This window comes from Monomorium pharaonis, chromosome 1 (assembly GCF_013373865.1).
Source record: "Monomorium pharaonis isolate MP-MQ-018 chromosome 1, ASM1337386v2, whole genome shotgun sequence".
Lineage (NCBI taxonomy): Eukaryota > Metazoa > Arthropoda > Insecta > Hymenoptera > Formicidae > Monomorium > Monomorium pharaonis.
Window position 1 is genome coordinate 23,768,671 of NC_050467.1, and position 23,811 is coordinate 23,792,481.

Sequence of the window (23,811 nt, forward strand, 5' to 3'; positions counted from 1 at the left end):
AGCAGCTCGGCTGCAAATTGAGCGCAAATTGACGATGACTGCCCACACTCGCGATTTTTTATCCTGCAGATTGGAAAAACAACACGCCGCCGGCGTCGTCCCCTGGACGGCCTTAATTCTTGGTAGAGTCAGCTTTATTTTCCATGCAAGTCCGAGAATCCGAGTAAAATTATTACGCAGGAATAAAAATATATAAGCTAGAATGCCGAGAAAGTAAAGAAACGTAATGTAAATAACGTGTAAATAAACAAAATTGAATTTTTTTAATGTAGATCAATCAAGAAGATGTTTTTATCTCCTTTCTGTATTATTTTCTCTAATACGCGGACTCTATATAATAGCAAAAGATACGCGTTCTCAAACAATCACAATTGTCACGATATTATAAGGTTAACTTGATTAAAATTTGGCAAAAATGTGCGTGTAGTCTCTTTAGTCAAGTTAAGATCATCTTGACCTTATCGTGACAATCGTGTGTTACTTGGATTGAAATTACGCAAAGTTATATTGTAGAACAAGAGATAAGAAATAAGATCAGAGATAAAGATAAAGATAAACGAAAGATAACCTAAAAATAGATGAATTCTTTGAATTAATCTTTCCTAATTTTTAAATTTAAATAAGATATACTATTGAATCTCCTAATTCTTTGAATATCGCATTTTCTGTTTTCTTAATTCTCATTTGCTTTCGGATGTCCAACATTAAAAAAAATTTCGAAATATTCGGAAGCAAAAGTGACTTAATTATAACATTTTCTTCGAAATTTATTGGACACAAAAAAACTTAATTGTGACGAAATATATATATATATTTCTGTAAAATATCATTTTTCTTGTTAATGATTTCTGAAATTTATTTATTTGCTAGGAATAAAACATATAATATTTTCGCCATATTTAAATAAGAATTTATTCAGTATATCAGTGAAATAAATTTAAATTTATTTATAATTTAAATTTATAATTATAATTTATTAATAATTATATCCAACAGATATATATACATTTTTCTTTTTCTCAGTGCAGGCAACCTCGTCGTGATCGATGATAGAATATCGTCATCAGGTCTAAACTCAATATGTTTACAAAAGATATATCTATATCTTGCTGTTTTTTTATCAAATTATGTCATACTTTTTGCGTTTAAAAGTTCTTGCAGTCGTTAGAAGAAAAAAGAAAGACGAAGATAAACGATCCCCAGAGAACATTATGACGTCTTAAAGACGTCTAAAAGACGTCTTATATTTCTATAAGACGTCTTATAAAACTATCAGAAAGACGTCTTTTAGACGTCTTTAAGACGTCTTATGACCCGATTTAAGACGTTTTTAAGACGTCTCAAAGACGTCTAATTTTTTTTATTTATGACGTTTTTGAGACGTCTTATATAAAAATTATTTTAGACATCCCTGGCGAAAAAATTTCTACAAAATTCTAAAAAACTACAAAAATTTACAAAAGTGTTCCAATTCTGGCATTTTTTTGTAGTTTTTACAGAAAAATGCTAAATTTGAAACACACTTTTGTAAATTTTTGTAGTTTTTTAGAATTTTGTAGAAAATTTTTCCGCCAAGGATTCCAAAAGCTAGGTTTATTATTTTTTATTTTTTATTATTTTAAACAAAATACTTTATATTTATATTTCCTTATTTTTATTTTATTATTAAGATAAGTTTTTTTTATAAATACAAAATTTTATATTATATATTTCAATTTTATTTCATGTTTTTGTGATTGGAAATTACAGAATTTTACAGAGATACTGGATTCAGTCACATATTTTACAGCAACTTAAGCGCAACACTATTATCGTCCGGTTTATTAATTGTCAAAAACTGTTGTCAGAAAGGTTAATTATTTCCAATAACAGCCTACACACGCGATACGTACGAGAGTTAAAAAGTTGTGTTGTATTAACGTATCCACACTCGGCTGCGTTACACAGCAAACTAGGACAAAACGTCCCAACACACACGCGATACGTGCAAGAGTTCAAAAATTGATACGGGATAAGCACGTCGATCGACTTGATCGCATCACACGGCAGATTTGGTTATGTGCGTCATTCGACGTCTTAAAAACGTCTTTCTCAGACGTCGTAAAGACGTCTAAATGGCGTCTCAAAGAATGTCTTAAAAAAGACGTATTTTAGACGTCTTAAGAGAGACGTCTAAAATAAGATGATTTTAAGACGTCATAAAGACGTCTTTTGGTAAAGTCTCAAAGACGTCTCTTTTAAGACGTCTTAAAGATGTCTTTTAGACATGCGTGTTGTCTGGGCGAATAATTCAACTCTCAAGAACAAACAGATTCTGCTAATAAGAATTGCTATACAGGAAGCTATTAAGTGTTTTGATATTAAAAGTACTTTTAACTGATGATAAACATTTTGTTTTCAACAAGATGTAAAGATATATAATAAAATTAATAATTTTGTCAGTCGAAATAAAATATAAAATATTATACACATATATACTAAAAATTTATTTCGGCACAGTGCTTGTACAGAGGTAGAACGGATTAAATTGAGTAGAAGTCTTCATCTTGCGATTTTTGTATTTAGTTAGGGCTACTTCTAAAATACCAGGAAGCGCGAGGTAAGACCGCCCAATGATAGTTTAGACACGTATCCACAGTCACTACAGGTTCGCAGTTATCATCGCCACAAACGGCAATGGTTATGTCGAGCTTATAAACAATAATACCAGCGTGCCTTAGTGACCATCGAACAGCGCGTCTCGCTGTTCGGTCTTATCACGTCACGCATTTGGTGGTATTTAGCGGTAGGCTGAACAAATCGCCTATTTTTCAAAATTAATAACTGTTGGGAAAGTCGCAAGATGGTAGAGCTCTTCGTGCTTCGTAGCTAAATTTTTTTTCTCATTTTTGCCTTCATTTCTTTCAATCTAATTGCACATCTGTTTCATTTTAAGTGCATAAGGCGCAGCTGCGAGTGAACAGAGCGCAATCGCGCGAAGTTGGCTGATAATCGGAACGGCAGGCGCGATCTATCGTTCGCCGCGAGACTCTCGTGACAACCGAGCGGACAGCGGGACAGCGGGAGGTACACAACACACTTCAGGGAGAAACGTCAGGGCGGCGCGCGCGCGTGGTGTCATACGTTTATTTTCTTTTTTTTCCTCGGGACCGCTGACCGATTTCAAGTCTCGTTTTCGTCGCACAGCTGATGTGCGTGCACACACGCATACTCTTCGCCGTCGGAGATTCATGCTGCACGCTTAACATCACCTGATACTACTCACTACCGCGAGATTGAGACGATGGCGAGCGCGAGTGACAAGTCTAAGCAGAGGCTCCCGTCCAACGAGGAGGTCATCGAGGAGCTCACCAGGGATCTGGAAAGTTCCTGCATCCGAGCGGACCAAGGGGACCAGGAAACGGATGCTGCCTCTGCCGCGCGATCGAAGGATACGAGGCTCGACGGGGGAGATTCCTGGGACGTGGATAAGGAAGGCGACGCGAGCAACGATGATAACGCACAAAATACAGAACCTTCGGAAGACATAGACGAGGAGCTCCTTAAAGACAGGGATTTGTTACTTTCGGAAAGCGAGCAAGAGGTACAGTTCTGCATAAAAAACTTAAAAAAAAAAATATCTAATCTATCTTTATCTAACTCTCTAATGAAATCTAATCTATCTTTAATCTTATTTAACTTATTTTTTAAGTCATTTTATATATCTCTTTTTTGTCAAGTTTCTACAATTCTTCATGTGTTGCAATCTGTCTATTCTTGTAGACGTTGAAATGTGAAGCAGAGAATCTGAAGCAAGCGGGCAACGATCTTTTCAAAAGTGGCGAATACGTACAGGCGATATCACAGTACACACAAGGATTGCAGACTTGTCCTTTAATGTATAGCAAAGAAAGAGCTATACTATATGCGAATAGGGCAGCAGCGAAAGCTAAGTGTCAGGTGAATATGTCAGTGCATATTGTGCATTTGTCTTGCAGCTCTGTTACTAAGAAATTATTATTTTTAGACAGAGAAGGACTCGGCGATATCCGATTGTACCAAAGCTATTGAATTGAATTCAAGTTACGTGAAGGCATACTTAAGAAGAGCTCAGCTGTACGAAGAGACAGAAAAATTGGATGAGGCGTTAGAGGATTTCAAGAAAGTATTAACATTCGACTCTAGTCACACAGAAGCCAATTATGCTGTTAGGGTAATTGTCACTTTCTCAAAATATAATACTTTTTTTTTTAAGGAAATTTGGCTTGTAACAAAGAGCAACTTTTGGAGAAAAAATGTTTAAAATTTTCAGACATTTAGATGACAAACATAAAAGAAGAATCAGTAGTACTTGAAATAATTATTATTAATTTTATTTATCTTTATTTTATATAAAATAAATTTAATTTTACTTCTCTTAACTCTGTTGAAAAATTTAAAAGGTTAAACCTGAGTAAATTTTCTTTTTTTAAAACTCAATTTTTACTTCAATTTCAAATATAGCCATAATAGATGTTTTATGAATATTACAATCGTTAAAATATAAAAATCATAAAATTTTGTTACAAGTTAAACTTCTTTCAAAAAAGATCCAACATAAGGAGATAAAGAATATGATTATTTTTATAAAATTTATTAATGTCACATTTGCTCGTCTTTCAGAGATTACCTCCATTAATCAACGAAAGAAATGAGAAGTTAAAGACGGAAATGTTGGGTAAATTGAAGGATCTAGGGAACATGGTCTTGAGGCCCTTTGGCCTGTCCACGAATAATTTTGAACTGCAACAGGATCCTAACAGTGGTGGCTATTCCGTAAAGTTTCATCAGAACCCCATGTAACAAGCGAGTTATATGTTTTTTATTCATAAAAAACTGGATGAAATGTGTTCTTGTAAGAAATTAAGATATATTTATATATTCTACACGGATCCCATGAATTATGAATTTAATCCCTAGCTTTTTAATTAAATGTAATAGGTGTTAATGAAATATCGATAAAAGATAAAGTCAGAATTATTCAAATTGCAAAATTTGATTAGAGATTTTATGTTTAAAGCTAATTCGAAAACAATTTGTTAACGCGCGAGGCACAGCGGACTCGAAATATTTCTCCGTTCAAAGCTTCAGCGATATATCTATATCGCAAGTCGCAATGTCGGGTATCCCACTATATTTGGCTCCAATGTTAGACCGGATATAGCCTATGGTTCAATAATACCGAGCTATATCGCTATCGCCGACAATTTTAGCTGTGGCTCTTACGAAGAGGTTGAACGACTTCGATCGAGGGGGGAAGGTAGAGTGGGCAACGAACGACCTCGGTCGCAGATTACAACAGATCTATTATCAGTTGATGTCATTGGCAATTAACAATTAAATTATGAGATGAGATAAAGTTACAATAGCGGAACTAAAATGTCGGAAGTAAAGATACTCGAGCTCAGGCATTTTCTTCTGAAATATCAAATGGACATTGATCCAACATGAATACGAAAAATTACAGCAATTTTTATTGATAACAAAATTCAACAAAAAAAAAACATTTTTTGAACATCGGAATGAGACTAGTCATTCCCTATAGATTTTTTAATGCTGAATACAAATTTAATTTCAAAACTGTTCCATTACATTAGAATTTTAAGAAATTTTGGAATCGAAATTGCAAAGAGTCAAAGCAGTAACGTAATGGAGCAATTTTTAAATCGTATTCATCCAAAAGGTTGAACGGAACCATTAGTCTCGTTCTAATGGTTTTTTTTGTTCGTTGAACTGTATATAAAAAAAAAAGTATTAGTTTTCCTGCTCCCTCTCCTTTCCTCCCTCAGGTGAGCAAGTGCAACGAACGATCGAGAGGGTGCGGAGGGACAGCCCGACAATTGTATCACGCGCAAGCGTCTCGACGTCACTACACGGAAGCGCCGGTGCATCGTCGGAGTGGAAGGAGGAAGGGGCGGTAGGGAGGATAGAGAGAGGGAGTGAACGAAAGCGTGCGCGTGGGCGCGCAAAGCCGCCGCCACGGAGGGGGACGGGATTCCCCGAAATCGTTCTCCGGGCGCCAATAAATCGCGCCTGGATAATATGGTCGTGTCATCGCGAGTCGTATGCAGGGGTGAGCGCGATTAGTAAATCGATCGGCAAAATTTATCAAGAAGCACAATTCGATTGGCGAGTCACTTGGGACGCGCCCGAAAGTATATATCGATAAAAGCGATAACGGAATCGATGAGATCGTGACATTTAATCGCACGGGGGCGGCGAGCGGCCACCCCGGGAGAGTGCTGATACTGCAAGGGGTGCGAAGGGAGGCAGGGTAGGAGAACGCCGCGCCGTGGGAGGGAGGAAGGAAGAAAGGGAGGGGAAGAAAGAGAGAGAGAGGGAGAGAGAGAGTTTCGCGCACGTCAGGAGTGCGGGAGGCGAGAGAAGGAGAAAGAGAGAAACACGTATACGTGATACACACACGCACGCACGAGACCGAGACGGGACGACGGCGAGGCCAGGACGTCGCGACGGCGACAGTGAGGGGGACGGCCGAGTCGCAGCCGCGGGGCGCAAATACGTGTGTGCGCGGCACCGGGGTGCCCGGTTGAACCCGGTGGGACAACACGCGCGCGATCGCCAACACGAGAGATCGGCCGCCGTGACGACGCTGGAAACGAAGACTACGAGGACGACGACGACGACGACGACGACGACGACGACGAGGAAGACGGTGACGGCGAACGGCTTTTCGAATCGATAATTCGAGCGCGATCGTGGGCAGCGTGGCGGACAAGGGACTCCCCCGAACGAGGAAGACTTCAGACGAGCGAAGACGCGGGGCCCACCCTCTCTCTTTCTTTCTCTCTCGCGCCTTTTTCTCCACCGCCACGGTGGCTCTCCTCCTTTCCACTTGGATACGTGATACGGAGTGATAAGAGGAGCTCGCGCGCACGGCAGGAGCGGACGCGCCGTCTCTGCCCTCGTCGTTGTTGTATTATCGGCGCCGCGCTACCTGTATCTGGCAACGGCGGTGTTACACCGTCGGCGGTACACCCTTGGGTCTTCCGGCTCTGCGGAGAGCGGCACGGACGGCGACGATGCACGGCGACAAAGGGGTAAGCCGGACGACGACGACGACGATCGCGCGCGCGGATTCTCCTCCGTGCTTGCATTAGGAGCACGGAAAAATCGGGTCACCGATTCGTTGCTGGAGCAAGCGAGCGAGCGAGTCCCGCGAGTGATAGCGATTGTCCTCTCTCTCTCTCTCTCTTTCTCTCCCTCGTCCCCTCTCGCAATATCATGATCGCAAGGTGATCCCCTTTCCGAGGGAGGAACAACGACTTGCCGCCCTTTGATCTCGCTCCGAATTTTCCCCAAAACGGGGCGGCTGCATATTCCGCCCTGCGTAAATATTTGTACCACCAGTGTATTTTAAAGAGAGCAGAACGTAATTGTGAAAATTGTAACCGGGCCGAGCAGATCCGTCTCACGCGTAATTTTTCCTCAAATTGTCGAGAAAGTGTAACCGAACGATAGGAGAGGCGGTATACATTTTTAATTTTATTTATTCGTTATTTTTTTTTGCGTTAGATGACTCTTAGCGATTTGTTAAGCAATGGACTTGAACTCGAACACTGGAAACTGTGACGAAATGTTACATTTTTGTCTCGAAAGAAACGGTAGGAATCGCTAACTCTACGCTTCTACGGGCACGATAAGAGCGAGAGGGCGGCCTCGAGTCACGACGAACAGTCGCGTTTCCCGTCGCGTCGTTTGACGATGGTGAAAATTTCCGTAAAGCGTAATGGCTGTATGGCGTGCGTGCGAAACCTCGCGCAAATAGCGCGCGTGCAAACATCTGGCACGTACGGGCCCGACGGCGACTTCCGCGCGCGAGAGCAAAACCGCAGAGCGAGGAGGCTTCCGGCACACACACACACACACACACACATACCGAGTCAGCGTCTCCGCTCGGTATCGCTCGCATCCAATTAGGATTTTGTAAAGGGATACGTGTGCCGTGAAAACATCGTTAATTAACGCTGCCCGGGAAAATATAAGGGTATCGATTCTGTGCACGTGCGGCGTGTCTCTTTATATCTACGAGGAGCGCGTCCTTTTATATCTTTCAGAGATATTTATAAAAGAGAAATTTTTACACACGGAAAGAGAAAGAGATAAAAGGGAATTATCGGACCTTTCTGTATTTCGCGCGTGGGCGAAATTATTATTTCATTAAAGTCTCGGGGGTTCCTTTCCGCGCGCGCGCGCGCGCGGGGGATGTTTTTTTTTAATGCGTATCAAAAGAAACGCGCTCGAGCGGAAATTGAGCGCGCCGTTCTCTCTATCTCTCTGTCGTAATTAATATCAATAGTATAACTTTGTCGGATTTTCCATTGTCGGATATGCCGTAGCGTTATTGACACAGCCGTCGGAACACGTTATGTGAACACTTTATTGTGGCTACGGTTATTTACGGGACACGGTGCAATCATTTCCGCGCGCGCTCCCGTTTCCGCCGTCATAATATAATAAATTTCGCGAAATTGATAATCGGCGCGAATGTTAATCACATAAGCGACGTCGGGGAAAAGGGATTAATTTAATTTAATGACTTATTCGTTCGCACTCGAGGGAGAAAGAGAGAAAAACTGGGTGTAACGCGCGGCTTTCGCGTTAATCTGATCTCGGAAGTTGTGCTTACAGCGAGCGTTGTCGATCGCATTGTGAAAATTGTTCATTATTTCATCACCCTGTGCACACGGGGTGTGTCGAAAAGTGTGCCCGATCGCTCGGAGGGCCGAGAAGGACTTTCAACGGGGTCTCGAGCGGCGTAGTTGAATCGCGAATGGAATTTTGAAGATCGCAAACCCGCTGGCGAATCACCCTCTTCCCCTACGCCCCGCGGAGAAATAGAGTCCGCCCTTTCGACACGCCGACACCCCGTACGCGTGGGCGCGTATTAATTTCGCCGACGGCAATCGAACAATTCGATACCGTTACGGGTGTGTGCCCCTCGTCACTTTTATTCACCCCGCGAATACGTTGCATATATAACACATTTGCAGGATTACACGTGCCAAGTGTTCCACTTATTTCCATCTCGATTCGGATGTACCGGACATTTGCGCGCGCGTCTGTGTGTGTGTGTGTGCTTTTGATCTCTAATGAATCATGCTCGTTGCGATTGCGTAATACAGCGAATTATCCCCTTATTCCCGCGCGCCGATAGGATTCGCCTCTCGGATCCCCGCCGGACTCTCCGGGATGACTTTAATTACGCCCACACGGAAAACGTTACGAGGCTACATGTATACCGGCGTGTTTCATTACTACACATGTATAATCTTGCGTAATTAATCGCGTGGCGTGTTTGTTAATTGCATCGCGAGTATCACGCGAGTATCGCCGATTATCAATCACGATAATATGGTAAAAACGAGGATTTAGTTCGCGCGATTTCGGGCGGTAAATTTTCTCGATGAGGGATGATAATTAGGGAGAGATTGTATCGGGGATTTGCTTAAACACGATCGAAACGCAAACACGCACATACGTGTGCGTGCGTGGGCGACGGTTTTCTTACAAGGGGTTACGGTTTACGCATGCGAGAGGGACGAGTACGCGATCATCGATTTACCCAGCCGCGTTTGTATTTGATGACAGAGTACGCGCACACACAAGAAGGGTAGTTTTGTCGTTTATACACACACACACATACACACCGGCACCCACACACGTGCGGCGCGACAGGGGTGCCGTGTGTCATGTGTCACCCACGTATGTGCGCGAGTATGACTCCCACGCCACGCCGCGATTCCCATACCTCTCCCCCCTCCCTTCAACCCCCGTCTTGCGAGCCGGGGCACGCGACATCGATAGTCATAATGAATGCGGCACAGGTGGAACTGTTTTCTAAACACGGCCGCCGCAGATCGGGTTTTGAAAACATACCACTTAAGACGTCGATAAGCCGTCGAGCCGATGTAAAGATTCTCTCCTCCCTTTTCCTCCCGAAGACGAGACGCGGGAGATAAAGCTGACGGGGTGATCTCGCGAGGGGTTGTCGTTTTTTCCACGCGATGGGAAATATCGCGCGTCGCCGAAGGTCGATCGTTCGTGTCCTCGTAACGGGCGCGAACTTAACTCGATGTGACTTGGAATAAAACTTATGGCCGATGCGATCTCTAAATTGCTCCCCTATCCGCGTTTATACAGAGCTCGTTTTTCCTCTAATTGGCTGGGAGATCAGCCCCCTCGTACGTGTGTGAGAAACGAAATATCGAGAGAGAAAAGAATATGGGCGTAGGATTCCGTCATTATTGTGCGACGACACTGGATTCTTACATATTGCAATGCAATGTTTCGGAAATAATGTTAAAATATAGATATGTAATACAATTTTAATGTTGCAGAAATATTTTATACACAGTGTGAAAACAAACTGCTAAGATTTTATGTATAGATATTTGTGTGCGCGCGTTCATTTCCTAGTTTATTAAACTTATATGTAATTTTATATGAGTATATTCTTATCTGGCATTGCACTTAAAGATGAGTTTATGATTGATCACGTAGAGCTATTCTTGAGAATACTTGGTAATAACGTTTCTGCATTTAAAGAAATGCAATTCAATTTTTAAATCTTGTATTTATAGCGAAGTTTTTTAATGTTAAACTTTAATGATTCTCTAAGGTACTATAAAAATAATAACTTTATTTAAATCCCGAACAATCTATGAACATACATAAATAAAGAAAACAATTACATAAATAAATATAAATTTACAACCACGCTGTTAATAATGTATTAAAATAATTATATATATATAAAACGTGCAGATTTACTCATATAATTATATTTTTAATTTTTTATCCAAATTGGAAACACCTTAATTATTATAAAGTATTATTAGATACATATATTTTACCGCAATGTTTTTCTGCAATCTTTCTGTGTTATGTGGGAAAGAAGATAAGTATAATTTATATCAGAGTCGAGATACGAGCTCAAATTGTTCCCATTTAAGTTATCACTTGTTATCAAGTGCGCGATCGAAAGAAGGGAAGAAGGAGTAAGGGTAGGAAAACGCTAATCTACGACGCTAATCTGTTCCAGTTGCAGACAATGAGATGCAGGCCGCGTAACCTGCAGGCACGTCGTAGGAGATGGCCTCTGCGACTGGGCCTTTTCCTGGTCTACGTTCTCGTGCAATACGTCTCCTCCTCGAATGTTCCTACCACGACGCCGACGACGACAACGACGCTGTTTTCGAGCTCCGCGCAGTGGACGTCGGACCTGTCGGTATCCTCGACCGGTGTGACCGAGAAGGAGTCGATTCCGGAAACAACGACGGAAAAGAAGCCGACGTCGCCGAGGACACACGGACACACGAAAAACCAGAACGACTTGCGAGATCTGGCCGCAAAGTCCAAGGAGAAAAATGAAACCAAGACGCCACCGCCGAGGCAAAGCAGCACGACCACGGTGAGTGCCGCGGATCTCCGATATAACTGCAAGATGCATCTCCGGACAGTCAAGTAGAGAACGCGGATTCTGCGGAGCGGGTGGCTACAAATCTTGTTGGCAGAAAAGCTTACAGATACACTTGATATATGGAACCTTGCGCGCGGTGTACAATCCGTTCTACGGTATTTTTATTCTTCCTATCGGATTTCTATATATATACCGACAAAAGTAATAAAATGTATTAGCGAGACGCGATAGTAAAAATATACCAGGTAAATAAATTGCAGAGATCAAACGGAGATCCGTCTCTCGACGGATTAAGCTCGACACCTTTGCCGTCGTGTTGCAAGCTCGTTCGCAAGCTCTACGAGCGGAACATGAGCTTAACGCGGGCGCATCGACGTTGATCCGCCGTGATCTCCGCTCGGTTTCGCCGACAGTTCCGTTCGTAGGTAGTTTGCACACTCTGTGTATTTCGCAGGTCGACGATGATGTCTCGCGAAAACAAAATTAGAGAAGCTGTCATCTGAACCGAGATACACGATACGCGGTGCGAGGTTGCGTAACACCTGCATCGAGCGTGGTACATCAGATTAATATCGTTATTACGCGATGGCTTTATGTATGTGATTTTCCGCGAAGATGCAGCTTGATCGTTCGAAAAAATTACAAACGATCGAAAATAATCTAACGATTTCCATTATAAACGTTTCGAATGATGAGACATTAATGACAAATGCTTTTTTTTTTTACAATTCTTAAAGTGAACATCGACTGATATGTAAATACATAACTAATAATAAGTAGAAATAAGTTTACTCGAGCTAGCTCTTAGTGCTTAATAACGTTTCTCTGTAAATTTACATACAATTTTCGGCTTCTTTTTTCATCTTCTTTTGCTTCGAATGATTCAGGCCACCCCGGTCACGCGGATAACCACGGTCGAATCACTGTTCGCGACGTTCAGACCGCGAAGGCCCAATTGTTCCCCGCCAGCCATAGAGCAGTTTCCGCAGCCGTTGATGGGCCCCGAGGCCAGGAAACACGGGGGACTCATAATACACATTCTAGCCGCTGTTTACACGTTCCTGGGCCTTGCGATCGTCTGCGACGATTATTTCGTCTCGAGCCTGGACAGGATTTGCGAAGGTGAGTGAAAATTTCATTCCCTTGACGATCGCATTGAAATCAATAATATCGTATAGCTCGCGTCAAGTTACAGCGTTACGAGTGGATAGTTTTGCACAAGAGGATTGTATTTCATCGTGTAGATCTGCTGCGAAATTTGTTATTAAGAGACAGTATCTCGATTCTTTTCAATGAAAATGGAAGTCGCTTTGGATTCCCAACACGTCCAACGCATTTAAAATAAATATCTATTTTATTTTAAATTATACATTATATGTATATATATATATATATATATATATTTATATTTATATTTAAATATTATAAATTCCCAAAATAAATTAAAAAGTTAACGGTTAAATAATAAAAAGTTAGTAACTTTAACTAATTATTTTTAAAGCACAAACTGTAACTTATTAACTCGTCTTAAGTTAAAAATTTATCTGTGTAGAAGAAAAAAATTCTAAAAAATATATTTCCACATAAAAAACATTCTTTGCTATTTCATATAAACTTATATATAATTTATAAATAAAATACTAAAATTTAATGATTTATATTATAGTTGTTTTGTGTTAATCTAATATTGATGTTAATCTAACTTTAAAAAAAATTATATTTTCTATTTTTAATGTAAAATATAAATGGTTTTTATAATTGACTTTTAATTTAATTTAAATTAATTTAATCTTAACGTAACTAAATTAATTTTATAAATCATAAACTTTAACTTAATTTAGCTAAAAGATATTTCAACTTATCCATCCCTGATAAATGTATTTTATTATCTTCTTTTTTTTAGAATTGAGACTGTCTCCCGATGTCGCCGGTGCCACTTTCATGGCAGCCGGCTCTTCCGCGCCCGAACTGGCGACGGTCATCATCGGCGTGTTCTTTGCCAAGGACGACATCGGAGTGAGTATCGCAGTTGCCTTGTCGCGCGCTTCATATGCTTCGTTACACTTGTTAAACATCATAAATTATAGGATATATATAATGCCATAAATGATCGTAAACCACATAAATAATATTATTTAATCCGGTGTACGAACAAATTATTTTTCCAGCATGAGAATTATTTTTGTTATCGCGTCACGTGGATGCGGCTCACTCTCGATAATGAGCTTCATTAATTAATAGCACAGAGTTCGGCGATTAAATTTCAAAATCCTTTTTTGTCGCGTTTTAGGTCAGCGGTGTTATCGGCAGCGCCGTTTTCAATATAATGTTCGTTATATCGATTTGCGGGCTATGCTCCGCAACGGCCTCCAAGTTGAACTGGTGGCCTCTCTGTCGAGATTGTTTTTTTTACGCCATCTCGATCCTCGTGATGCTTGGTGCGATTTACAATGAATCGATATCTTGGTAAGCATCGCATATCTGATTTAGGTCCGATCGCGCGGAATCTTACAGACGAGATTAAAAAATGCCTTTCAGGATGGAATCTCTCTTCATGTTGATCATGTACGGGGTCTATTGCGTGGCGCTCTCGTTCAATGTTAAATTGGAACGTTGGGCGAAATCGTACAACATTCCGTTTCTGCCAAAAGACGACGAACCCGCCGAGGCGAGCGCCCTAGTGAGCTACAGGTCCTTACAGGAGGATCGAGTGTCCTATACCGGTCCCAATTCACCGGTCACCGATCAAATAAAGAATCAGGAAGGTAATTGATTAATCCTAATTAATTTTGTACCTTTCGTATGTTCTTTAGAAATTTGAGTACACTCTTCATCTTCTTTCAGGCAATGGCATTCAAGAGACGATCGAGCAACACCAGCAACAACAGCAGCAACAGCAGCCATCGGCACCGAGACAGCCCGAGTATTATAAAGCGAAGGAGCCCGATCCCAACGAAGTGTCGCCCCTCGTGATGCCGACGGACGGTAGCAAGTGGACCTTGTTTACCTGGGGCCTCGTGTATCCCATACATTTTATGTGTCGGGCGACAATGCCGGATTGCCGGCAAGAAAAATGGCGGAGCTGGTATCCCTTTACGTTTTGCATATCGATGATCTGGATCAGTTTCTACAGTTACATAATGGTGTGGATGATCACGATCATAGGTAACATTACCATTCAAATCGTGAGCGACTACTTTTCAATAAGTAGAGCTGTTTTTAAAAGTGAAATGACTGACTTTACAGGCAGTACACTGGGCATTCCTGACACTGTGATGGGATTAACTTTTGTTGCCGCTGGTGTGAGCGTGCCGGACGCTCTTTCCTCGCTGGCGGTTATTAAGGAGGGTCTCGGCGACATGGCGGTCAGCAACGCCGTAGGCAGCAATGTCTTCGACATTCTTGTATGCCTCGGTCTTCCGTGGTTCATCCAAACCGCTATGATACAGCCCGGTTCGCACGTAAACGTCACTAGCAGAGGTATACGGATTTTTCTATTTTTTCAACTTACAGAAACGTGACATATATCGCTCATACATTTCGTTCTTATCAGGTTTGACGTATTCTACTGTTTCTCTACTATCAACGGTGGTATTCCTAGTAATGGCGACACACTTGAACGGCTGGAAACTGGACCGGCGATATGGCATGGTCCTGATGATTTGGTACTTAATATTCATCGTGTTCGCGTCGCTCTACGAGCTCAACGTCTTCGGAGAGATGAATCCACCAGCATGCCCCAGTATGTTCTAATGCAAAGACGCCTCGTTCGTTTTCGACCTTTGCTTTGCTCAAACGCGGAACGATCGTCCGGAGCAAGAGTCGTCGTCCCGGCCGATTGGCCCGCGAACGATAACTCACGCACGGTCGTAAATCGTCGTAAAAACGCTCAGCGACCTCGTTCGAACGTCCCTTTTCCCCTTTTCTTCTTCCTACTCAATAACGAAGACAGCGAAAGACAGAAGGAAGCTTAGAAGGTAGCTGCATGTCGGAAAAAAGTACGATTTTTAGCTTGTTGTGAAATTGTTGAAGCGACCGTACGAGATTTTAGATAAGAGTAAAGAGCTTGTCATTGAGCTTTCTTTCTTTCTAGGCTGTTGTAGAGAATCTCTAGACAATATGTACTCGCGCGTGAGTACACAGGCATTGTATCCTATTGGTGCTACCGAAAGTGACAAAAGAGTATTTTGCTTGCTTCCGTTCGACCAACGAGTTCCGAACGATTTTTCACGCTCGAGTGAAAGTATGGGAAAGTTTATGAATTTTTCCAAACAGCTAAGTTTTCAGACAGACAATACGTGTGGCTACTAGTATTAAATTATAATTATTATACTATTTGATGACGTATTAGCGGTATCGACATTTATTTGCTAAACTCGGGAATCGGCAGTCAAATCGATCGTCGTAAAAAATTCCAAACTTCTCCAATCTTAACTCTTAGCCACAGACCTCGTTGTACGTCGCGCGTTGTTTGAATCGATATAGAAAAGATGTGATACGTTTTATATCAGCCATATCGCGCAAATGCCTGAGTACCATGGGAAGGAAAATGCGTCTTGACAATTAATCATTTTATATGTTAGATTAAAAGAATTAGATTAAAAGGATCCAGTAGATTACGGCTTGTTAGAATAGATTTTAGGAGCGTTATATCTGCGGCTAAATGTTAAGACTGTTCACTGTTCACGGTGCTGTGCGAATCGCCGAGAGTCCATGTCATGACGGAACCGTTAAGAACATGAAATTCGATAAGAGAATGGGCAAGAGAAATTCTCTCTGAGATGTTGCAATGTTAAGCGTGATCCTTTATTGTCCGACGTGATTACACGAGATTTCGGAATATAATACGTATTTGTATATTTTTTAAATATATTTTCTAACGCGATGTACGGAGCGCGACGTACTGTGTGAAATGTGAGATAAGAGAAAATGTTTTCGCGCGTTTTTCATGACGAGAGCTGGTACAAGTGATTATGGTTTAATTTTAGTTTTTTTGAAATGAAACTTTGCCGCCATTCAAGTGCCGGCATTGAAATGAAACTTTGCCGCCATTCAAGTGACCGGAAGAAACGAAACTTCGCGAGATCAAAGGAAATCCCTCGTTAGCGTGAGTGTAAAATGTAAAATTACTTTTTTTTTTAAAACAGCAAAAAAGTAGAAAGAAAAGAAAACCTTATAAGGCGGCACGCAACGAATCGAGTGAATTATTCGCGAGAGATATATAAATATTTTGATGCCGATAAAGCGCGGAAAATTCGCGAGAACGGTGGAGCAAGCGATAGTTCAATTTCTGTCAAAAAGAGACGGAAGGAAGGAAAGGGGAGGGAGTGGGAGAATTGGTTCTCCACGAGGGCGAACGAGCGCTGAAAGTGACAATAATTAACGCAGCCTTATCTGATGAAAGTATCTACAACCAGCACTATTTATACTGCGCGTTCCTTGAGACTTGAGAAATTTGCAAAAGGGGTCACTTCTAAATCGGTAGACGGGGCAAGAGGAACCTCCATCCATATACACATACGGTTTAATTGACGTACCTCCGCTTCCGGGATCCTTTGATCTTTCGAGCGTACCGGAATCGGTATTGATGACGACTGCGGAATTCTTGTGCGACGAAATTCTTGCAGGTATCGCAAAAAACGAGCTGCTTCAAAATTAAGAGAAAAAAAAGTTCAACTTACGCGTGCTTTACATTCTTAATTTGTCCCGCTTGACCGAAAAGCGATAAAAAAGATAGTAATATACAAATTAAATGAAGTTACGTTAAGTATATGGTGGAGATATTAAAAATGAAAATATTGCCCGAGAAAAATCCTGATAAAATTTATTCAAATAACAAAATGAAAAATTTATTAATATGATATAATGTTTCTCAACAAGTTTTCTCTCATATATAAATTATTTTTGAAAATCCTGCGGGTGTTTCGTCAATACAGCTCGTTGAGCTGCATCTTTATTGAATCAGCTGTTTCCTTAAAATCGGACGATCGCGGGTACGCGATCTATAAAAAAATCGCAAGGATCGCGCAGACGCTTTAGTGTGATTATATAAATTTAGCGTACATATAATATATATAACGCGAAGAAGCTTAGATCGTAATGACTATTGATCGTTCAACGTGTTTGTTCACTACGTTTGTCCGTTATTGTTAGTACGTTAGAGCGATTTATGCATATGGATATTATATTATTATTATTATTATATTATATATATACATATATATATATATATATATTCGCGTTGCGATGCGTTCGGTGCCGATGGCGAAGTGGCCGAGATGTGCCTCGAGGCCTTATTCGATCTACAATCGAGACGAGACCGGAAGTGCAGCCGGACGCGAGCGTCTCGGCGTCAGATGCATCGCCGCTCACGGCTTCCAGATTTAGGAAGCGCCGACCGACAGTAAAAAAAGAAGGCGCCTTAGATCTTTCATTAAAAAGCGGACCAGTCTCGCCGTCGATTTCGCGGGCTCCGTACCGCGGCGTCGGTCGCATAATTCGAGGAGATATACATCGAACCTGGTGAGCGAGCTTCGTTCGTGCGCACGGAGAAACGAGGGGAATCGTCAGGGGCGCGCCATGATCGCCCTCAGACTTTACAAAACTAGGCTAATTACGAGAATTACACTCCCTGTTTAAAAAACTGATAAAAGAAATGATGGAGGCAGGATTTAAACTTTATTGAAATTTTATTATAAGATTATCGTTTTAATCGGATTCACATCTGAGCTGCTACACAGTTATTTTTATTGTTTCTCTTAACATCTTTTATTTAAACAATTAAATATTAATTGAATATGTATATGTATATTTTTTTATACACTTGTCAAGTTGTTCAATCTAATCTGAAAATAATTTACTTTAGAAAATGACAGATAATTTATACATATGTAAGGAATATTAAAACTATTTATATATAAAAACATCAAATCTAAGATTAAAATATTACATCAAGTATAAACTGAAAACGTGATAGGATAATGTCAATTTCAAGAAAACTTTGTTAGACATGGATTAAAGATGATCATTAAATTATATGGTAGATAACAAAAAAGATAACAAATCTGAAATTTGAATCAAATATGATAGGAATATACAGATTTTTGTATCTAACTATTTTAAGCAGGTAACGCGGTAGAGATTCAATCTAGTCTGAGGAAGCAAAAACCTGGCGACATAACCGCCCCTGACGAGGAGAGCCGCGCGAGGATCCCCGCGAGGGTATCCGCATCTCGAGCATCAACGAATGGAACGTTAGGGACTTGTAGAGTTTCTTAAAGGGGTCTAATTTCCGGCGACTTTTTTTCTACCGCGCAGCCCGAAACCGTCGGCCGAACGCTCGACGATCGCTCGGGGAACCGGTGTTGTTTAGAGTCAATTCACCTGTGGCAATTATTAGTAGTAATTAGAAAAGCGCCGGGCGACTTGGTGAGACCGGGGAGAAGAGGATACGCGCGCGCGCGCGTCCCCTCCATCCCTTACTTCTCGGGACGCCGTCCGAACGTCGATCAATTCGAGGGTGTCCTTAATAGCGTGTAATTGAAGTCAATAACGTACCTTTTTAGACGTCTCTCTCTTTCTCTTTCTCTCTCTTATAATTGTAATTCCATGAATCGCCCGTCCTTTATGATGTTCCCACTTACCTCCAGCGGTTTCCAGAGGATCGCACGGGGAGGCCGACGACGATATACATATATAGCCTATCTTATCACGCATACACAGAGTACACTTGTACAAAACGCAGCAGGCAGGATAAGGGACGACGTTATACTCTGATAACGTTAACACTGATACGTAAAATATCAAGGGTAGAATGTCGAAGAGCCGTCGGACGTAGCGGGGATCGTGTTGTTGATCTACCGGGGTATAATACGTAGATTTTATATCACGACATTATGTACTTAGATAATATACATATATATTACCGATATATACCTATATACATATTACCTGATTAATTAAGTTTATACAGCAGTGTATTATCCCAGTCTTCGTCGCGTATACACATTCGAATACGTTCGTACCTGTTAAATCGCGAAGGAAGGACTCCCTCTCCTCGCCTTGTCTCATCACACGATAAATTTTTTGATTAATTTCCTCTTTCCGGGATCTCCCCAATGCCTCGCTTCGCATATTTCGATCTCGCTCTCTTCTTTTTTGCAGTCAGAGACGCAATAGCAGACGTAACCGGTCAATTGCAGCTTCGAAAGTACATAATTATAGCGAGATATACTTATATAAGCACATAAAACATACTTAAAGAGAAAAGAACTGTATGCAACATGAAGAAAGTAGACATACAACGAATACAACGACGTCTGCTGCCGTTGTGATAGTCAATCGCCTATTTTTTGCGACTGTACCGCTTTCAGCCCTCCCTGTCGTACAAATCTCCTTGATTTTTCCTTTTCGCGCCTTGTTCACGTGCTGTCGTACAAAAAAGTTAAAAAAAAAAAGAAGCATCTGGATCTCTCCGACCTACGTCTTTTTCCATCGTTACTCAAGTTTCCAGAAATATATCCTAACGCGTCAATATATCTAGTCATAGCTTATTACAGCGTTATGTAAATAATTGTTCTACCAATGTCGCATATATATAAATATATATATAAGTATTATATATATTTATAGATTTAAATATATATATATATATTATATACACACACACATTTGGCAAATATATATACATGTATATGTATGTATATTAAGAGTATACGTAGTAAATATAAAGAAAAATAGAAAAAGCCTAAAATTCATATATATACATATATATATATATATATATATATATATATATATATATATGTATGTATGTATGTAATAAATTTATGCGTCAACTTTCATTGCAAGGAGAGCTACGTACGGAATGGAAACAATTTAATATTACACATACCTTGTTTAGCTTGAATGCGGGAAGGAGGTAGACTAGTTATGTACTCTAATGTACTTAAAACGTTTCAACAATAAAGCTATTGCTACCAATTAAATCTCGATTCGAAGGGAAACGCCCCGCCCCGCAGAAAATTACGAGTAAGCACAATGCCAGTCTTTACGAATTGCATGTGTATTTGTTTTTCTAAAATTTCATACGTTTAAATTAATTTACATAAGCGCGTGGACATTTTTATTATATATATTCTTGCGATATGCGCTTTTAATGGGCAATGATGTTCGCATTTGCAATTATTTTAGCATTCTAAACATTTCGTAAATATCCATGAAGACGCGATATTGAAGACATGCCTTCAATATAATATATGTAGAAAACGTATCTTTTAAATAGATATATTATATATACATGCAGAGAATGTTCTCTTTGAATTCACTCTATTTATTTTATTAAATTTTATTAGACTAATCCATGTTATCCCTCGACTATCGTGATTTTAAAAGTAATTTTTTAAGAGAAAATTTTCTTCACGTCGTTTTCACATAACCACATCGTAGATCTTTTAAATTTACGATAATGCTTAAATAGACTTAAGGAATACATGCGGACTTTTAGGATGCTCAAGACTCGACAGTTTTCTGCTCCAATTGATGCTGTGACTGTTGACGTTCTTCGTTGCACGGCATATCGTAGCTCGACAGATGCAGCTTAGACGAACAATTGCCTAAAGTCGACTCGAGAGCGTAGAGTTTATCGAGTTGCTGTCGAATATGATTCAGACATTCCAGACGAACAATTCGCCTGCTGGTGTCTGCCGAGTCTTTATAATTCGTCAAATCGTTGATCAATAACTGCCAGCCGCTCTCCTGGAGTTCGTGAGTTATCTTCTCGATTGTTTCTTGTTCCGTCTGTTCCTGCTGCACCGGCGCGTCGTTCTGATAACAGAAAATATTTGTCACTGTGATATAGGAATATTAGATTGTAATAGAATTTTCTTTGTAAAATTATGAGAAAGAGATATACAGAAAAGTGAAGAAAAATCCAAGGGAGTTCTAAATATGCAAGATATTTGATAACACAGATAAAAGAAAAATTTAAGGAGTAAGTTTAGTTAATAAAATAAGACAAAAATCAAGAATAAAAAAACTGCGATTAAAGTTTTGGTTTTTAATTATGAAGTTTTAAATATTCACACATAAGAGGTATCTAAAGCACATGAATGTTTAAACGCTTATAATTAAATAAACGAAGCCTTAATCGTAATTTTGATAATTTTTATCTTCGTCTTATTTTATAATACAATCTAGAATCATCTCTTAAACTTTCTCCCACATGTTACCGAATATCTTGCATAAAAATATATAAAATGATGAGAAATATACTATACGCGTGAAGATTGATGAAAAAGTTAAGACCCGTGTCATTAAATATGTACTTTCGTGTCGTCTTTGGTATCGAGTATACGGTCGATCGATTCCAAAATACGAGTCCTCGTAGCTTGGAGGTCCAGCTTTGTTAGATGTGCGGGTCCGTTGAGTACGAGTTCCTTGGTGGGTCTATTAACTGACTGACCGATCAGCGTGGATGACTTGCTCGTTACGCAACGGGAGGCAGCCTCCCCGAATTTTCTCGATTTCATTGTCCTCGCTACGTCGGGTCTTTGTTTCTCGAGCCTCTTGTCATCCTCGCTTATCATCGTCACCGTCGCCTCGCCGTCACCTTGCTTCAGCCTCTCCAAATTCTCGAGGCCCAAAACAAGTTTTCTCATCTCCTGAGACTCGACATCGCTCTCGTTCCTCGCTTCTGCGACGTACTCGCCGTCTCCGATACCGACGTGACGGGGTCTCGACCCAGGATCCGGCATACGCGACTTCCTTGTACGCACAATGCGCGGAGTATACTTCACCGACACCTCGCTCTCGGCTTCGGAACATTCTCGCTCATCTGGCGATCTCTAGAAGCCAGAAGATCAATTTGAAAACGGTCGGTGATTTTTCGATGATTTTTTAAATAAAATAATTTACATATCTTTTTCTAAAATTATACAAACAACTTATCATATCTCGAAAAAAGAGCGTTAGTACCTCAGTCTGTCTAGAATGACTGTGTTTCTTCAGCGAACTCTTGACGGGAACCGTTCGCGCGTACTTAGAGTAAGCCGCGATATCTTCGTTTGTCAGTTCCGAGTTCGCGGCATCTCCCTTCGTCCTGAACAGATACTTATCCTGCTCGAGTCTTCGCTGACGGTGGGACGGTCTCCTACGGCAACGAGAATGAGGATCCGTTTGATACTCATACCAGCATAGTTTCTGTGACAAAGGACTGCTCTGCGACTTCTTGATAGCCGAGTTGATCGGATCCGCGAAGACGCGTTCGCATCGATTTATGATAGCTTCGACATTTTCCGAAGGCCTTAAGAGCAATCCCGACTCGATTAGAGAAGGTATTCATCCTCTCGTTAAAGATTAATAATCGGAGAAAAAAGGCTATTTTCTTAATTGTTAATTGAGCTTAATTATCTTTGTTGAATATCTTCAACAATAGAATTTAAAAAAAACCGATATCGAGGACACCAGATAAAAAAAGTCTATTATATATGTAAAGAACTAAATTGTATAAAGAGAATAAAAATAAAGTTTTATCTCACATACAATTCGCGCCTCAGATCTGTATAGATTTTATCAAATTTATAGTTAATGATTTATTTATAATTATATTTTATTAATCAGCTGAGTATTGAAGGGATGTCTTCACCTTGGTCTACCGGGCGAAGAGAATCTACGTCTCTCGGGCGGACAATGACACGAAGGACAATGCTTCTCATAGTTCCTCGTTCTCCTTTTATGCATCGCGATGCCGCGTATCATGTCCTCGTGCTCGTTTTGTCCACAATTAGAACAGAATTCATTGTGACGATATAATCCAGCGTCTCTGTACGCGTTCACAGGCATTCTCTTATACAATTCCATAGTTTCCTGAAATAAGTCGTACCCAGGACGAAGCACGAGAAACGTTGGTAACTTAATCTTCTTGAGACTTACCATGTCCATATTCAGCGGCGTAATCAGAACTCGGCCAAGGAATTTCGTATACGATAACACTGAAATTCTATCGAAGAAAGTCGAATTGTATTCATGATATTGTTACCAATATACAAGTACCGTTTCTCTCGAAGAGTGTACAATAGATTTCGTTCCCTCGATTACCAATATCTTAGCGAGTTTAAAATTACAATCGCAAAGAAATATAAAAAAATGTATATAGTTAATATGAAAGATTGTATATTATACACGCGCCGTACAGAAAAAAAGAAACTCAAGGATCTTTGATGGATGGGACTCCAAGCTCGATGCGAATATGTTTCGATTCGAGTTCGTTGCAAAATTCGTTGCAAAAGCAATGTCAGAGGTCGGAGCTGTGTATTAAATATACATTTGAAACAATGGAAAATCATGCTATAATT

The 23,811-nt window shown here is 40.4% G+C and overlaps 3 protein-coding genes across 6 annotated transcripts; 2 read left to right on the top strand and 1 right to left on the bottom strand.

The window, feature by feature from the left end:
• The first annotated feature begins 3,021 nt into the window (after positions 1-3,021).
• LOC105836615 (tetratricopeptide repeat protein 1) lies at positions 3,022-5,522 on the top strand. Its single transcript, XM_012680779.3, has 4 exons — positions 3,022-3,583; positions 3,763-3,939; positions 4,007-4,192; positions 4,642-5,522. Exons 1-4 carry the CDS (start codon positions 3,284-3,286, stop codon positions 4,819-4,821), a joined length of 843 nt encoding a protein of 280 aa, XP_012536233.1. The 5' UTR covers positions 3,022-3,283; the 3' UTR covers positions 4,822-5,522.
• Positions 5,523-6,104: 582 nt separating this feature from the next.
• LOC105836613 (probable sodium/potassium/calcium exchanger CG1090) lies at positions 6,105-19,902 on the top strand. The gene is made up of 9 exons (XM_012680777.3): positions 6,105-7,076; positions 11,081-11,449; positions 12,346-12,580; positions 13,362-13,474; positions 13,749-13,924; positions 13,997-14,223; positions 14,303-14,623; positions 14,705-14,938; positions 15,012-19,902. Exons 1-9 carry the CDS (start codon positions 7,059-7,061, stop codon positions 15,209-15,211), a joined length of 1,893 nt encoding a protein of 630 aa, XP_012536231.1. The 5' UTR covers positions 6,105-7,058; the 3' UTR covers positions 15,212-19,902.
• A 602-nt stretch (positions 19,903-20,504) lies between these two features.
• On the bottom strand, positions 20,505-23,759 carry LOC105836612. Of its 4 annotated transcripts, none has more exons than XM_028192278.1 (5): positions 23,390-23,759; positions 23,103-23,302; positions 22,433-22,760; positions 21,784-22,302; positions 20,505-21,283 (listed from the first exon to the last, which is right to left on the bottom strand). In XM_028192278.1, exons 1-5 carry the CDS (start codon positions 23,396-23,398, stop codon positions 20,969-20,971), a joined length of 1,371 nt encoding a protein of 456 aa, XP_028048079.1. In that variant the 5' UTR covers positions 23,399-23,759; the 3' UTR covers positions 20,505-20,968. The 4 variants fall into 4 exon arrangements, with proteins under 4 accessions (XP_028048079.1, XP_028048078.1, XP_028048080.1 ...); XM_028192277.1 differs by having other exon boundaries at positions 23,103-23,323; XM_028192279.1 differs by having other exon boundaries at positions 22,433-22,607; positions 23,103-23,759.
• Between the last annotated feature and the right edge of the window lie 52 nt (positions 23,760-23,811).

What these genes read in the sequence shown, in the direction of transcription:
- LOC105836615 (XM_012680779.3), top strand. Translation starts at nt 3,284, where the DNA reads ATGGCGAGCGCGAGTGACAAGTCTAAGCAGAGGCTCCCGTCCAACGAG. An exon ending in TTTCGGAAAGCGAGCAAGAG is followed by an intron (nt 3,584 to 3,762) that starts GTACAGTTCTGC and finishes CTATTCTTGTAG; the next exon opens with ACGTTGAAATGTGAAGCAGA. An exon ending in CAGCGAAAGCTAAGTGTCAG is followed by an intron (nt 3,940 to 4,006) that starts GTGAATATGTCA and finishes TATTATTTTTAG; the next exon opens with ACAGAGAAGGACTCGGCGAT.
- LOC105836612 (XM_012680776.2), bottom strand. Translation starts at nt 23,398, where the DNA reads ATGGACATGGTAAGTCTCAAGAAGATTAAGTTACCAACGTTTCTCGTG. An exon ending in GTCATTCTAGACAGACTGAG is followed by an intron (nt 22,303 to 22,432) that starts GTACTAACGCTC and finishes TCTGGCTTCTAG; the next exon opens with AGATCGCCAGATGAGCGAGA. An exon ending in ATACCAAAGACGACACGAAA is followed by an intron (nt 21,284 to 21,783) that starts GTACATATTTAA and finishes TTCTGTTATCAG; the next exon opens with AACGACGCGCCGGTGCAGCA.
- LOC105836613 (XM_012680777.3), top strand. An exon ending in GGCAAAGCAGCACGACCACG is followed by an intron (nt 11,450 to 12,345) that starts GTGAGTGCCGCG and finishes CGAATGATTCAG; the next exon opens with GCCACCCCGGTCACGCGGAT. An exon ending in CGTAAACGTCACTAGCAGAG is followed by an intron (nt 14,939 to 15,011) that starts GTATACGGATTT and finishes CGTTCTTATCAG; the next exon opens with GTTTGACGTATTCTACTGTT.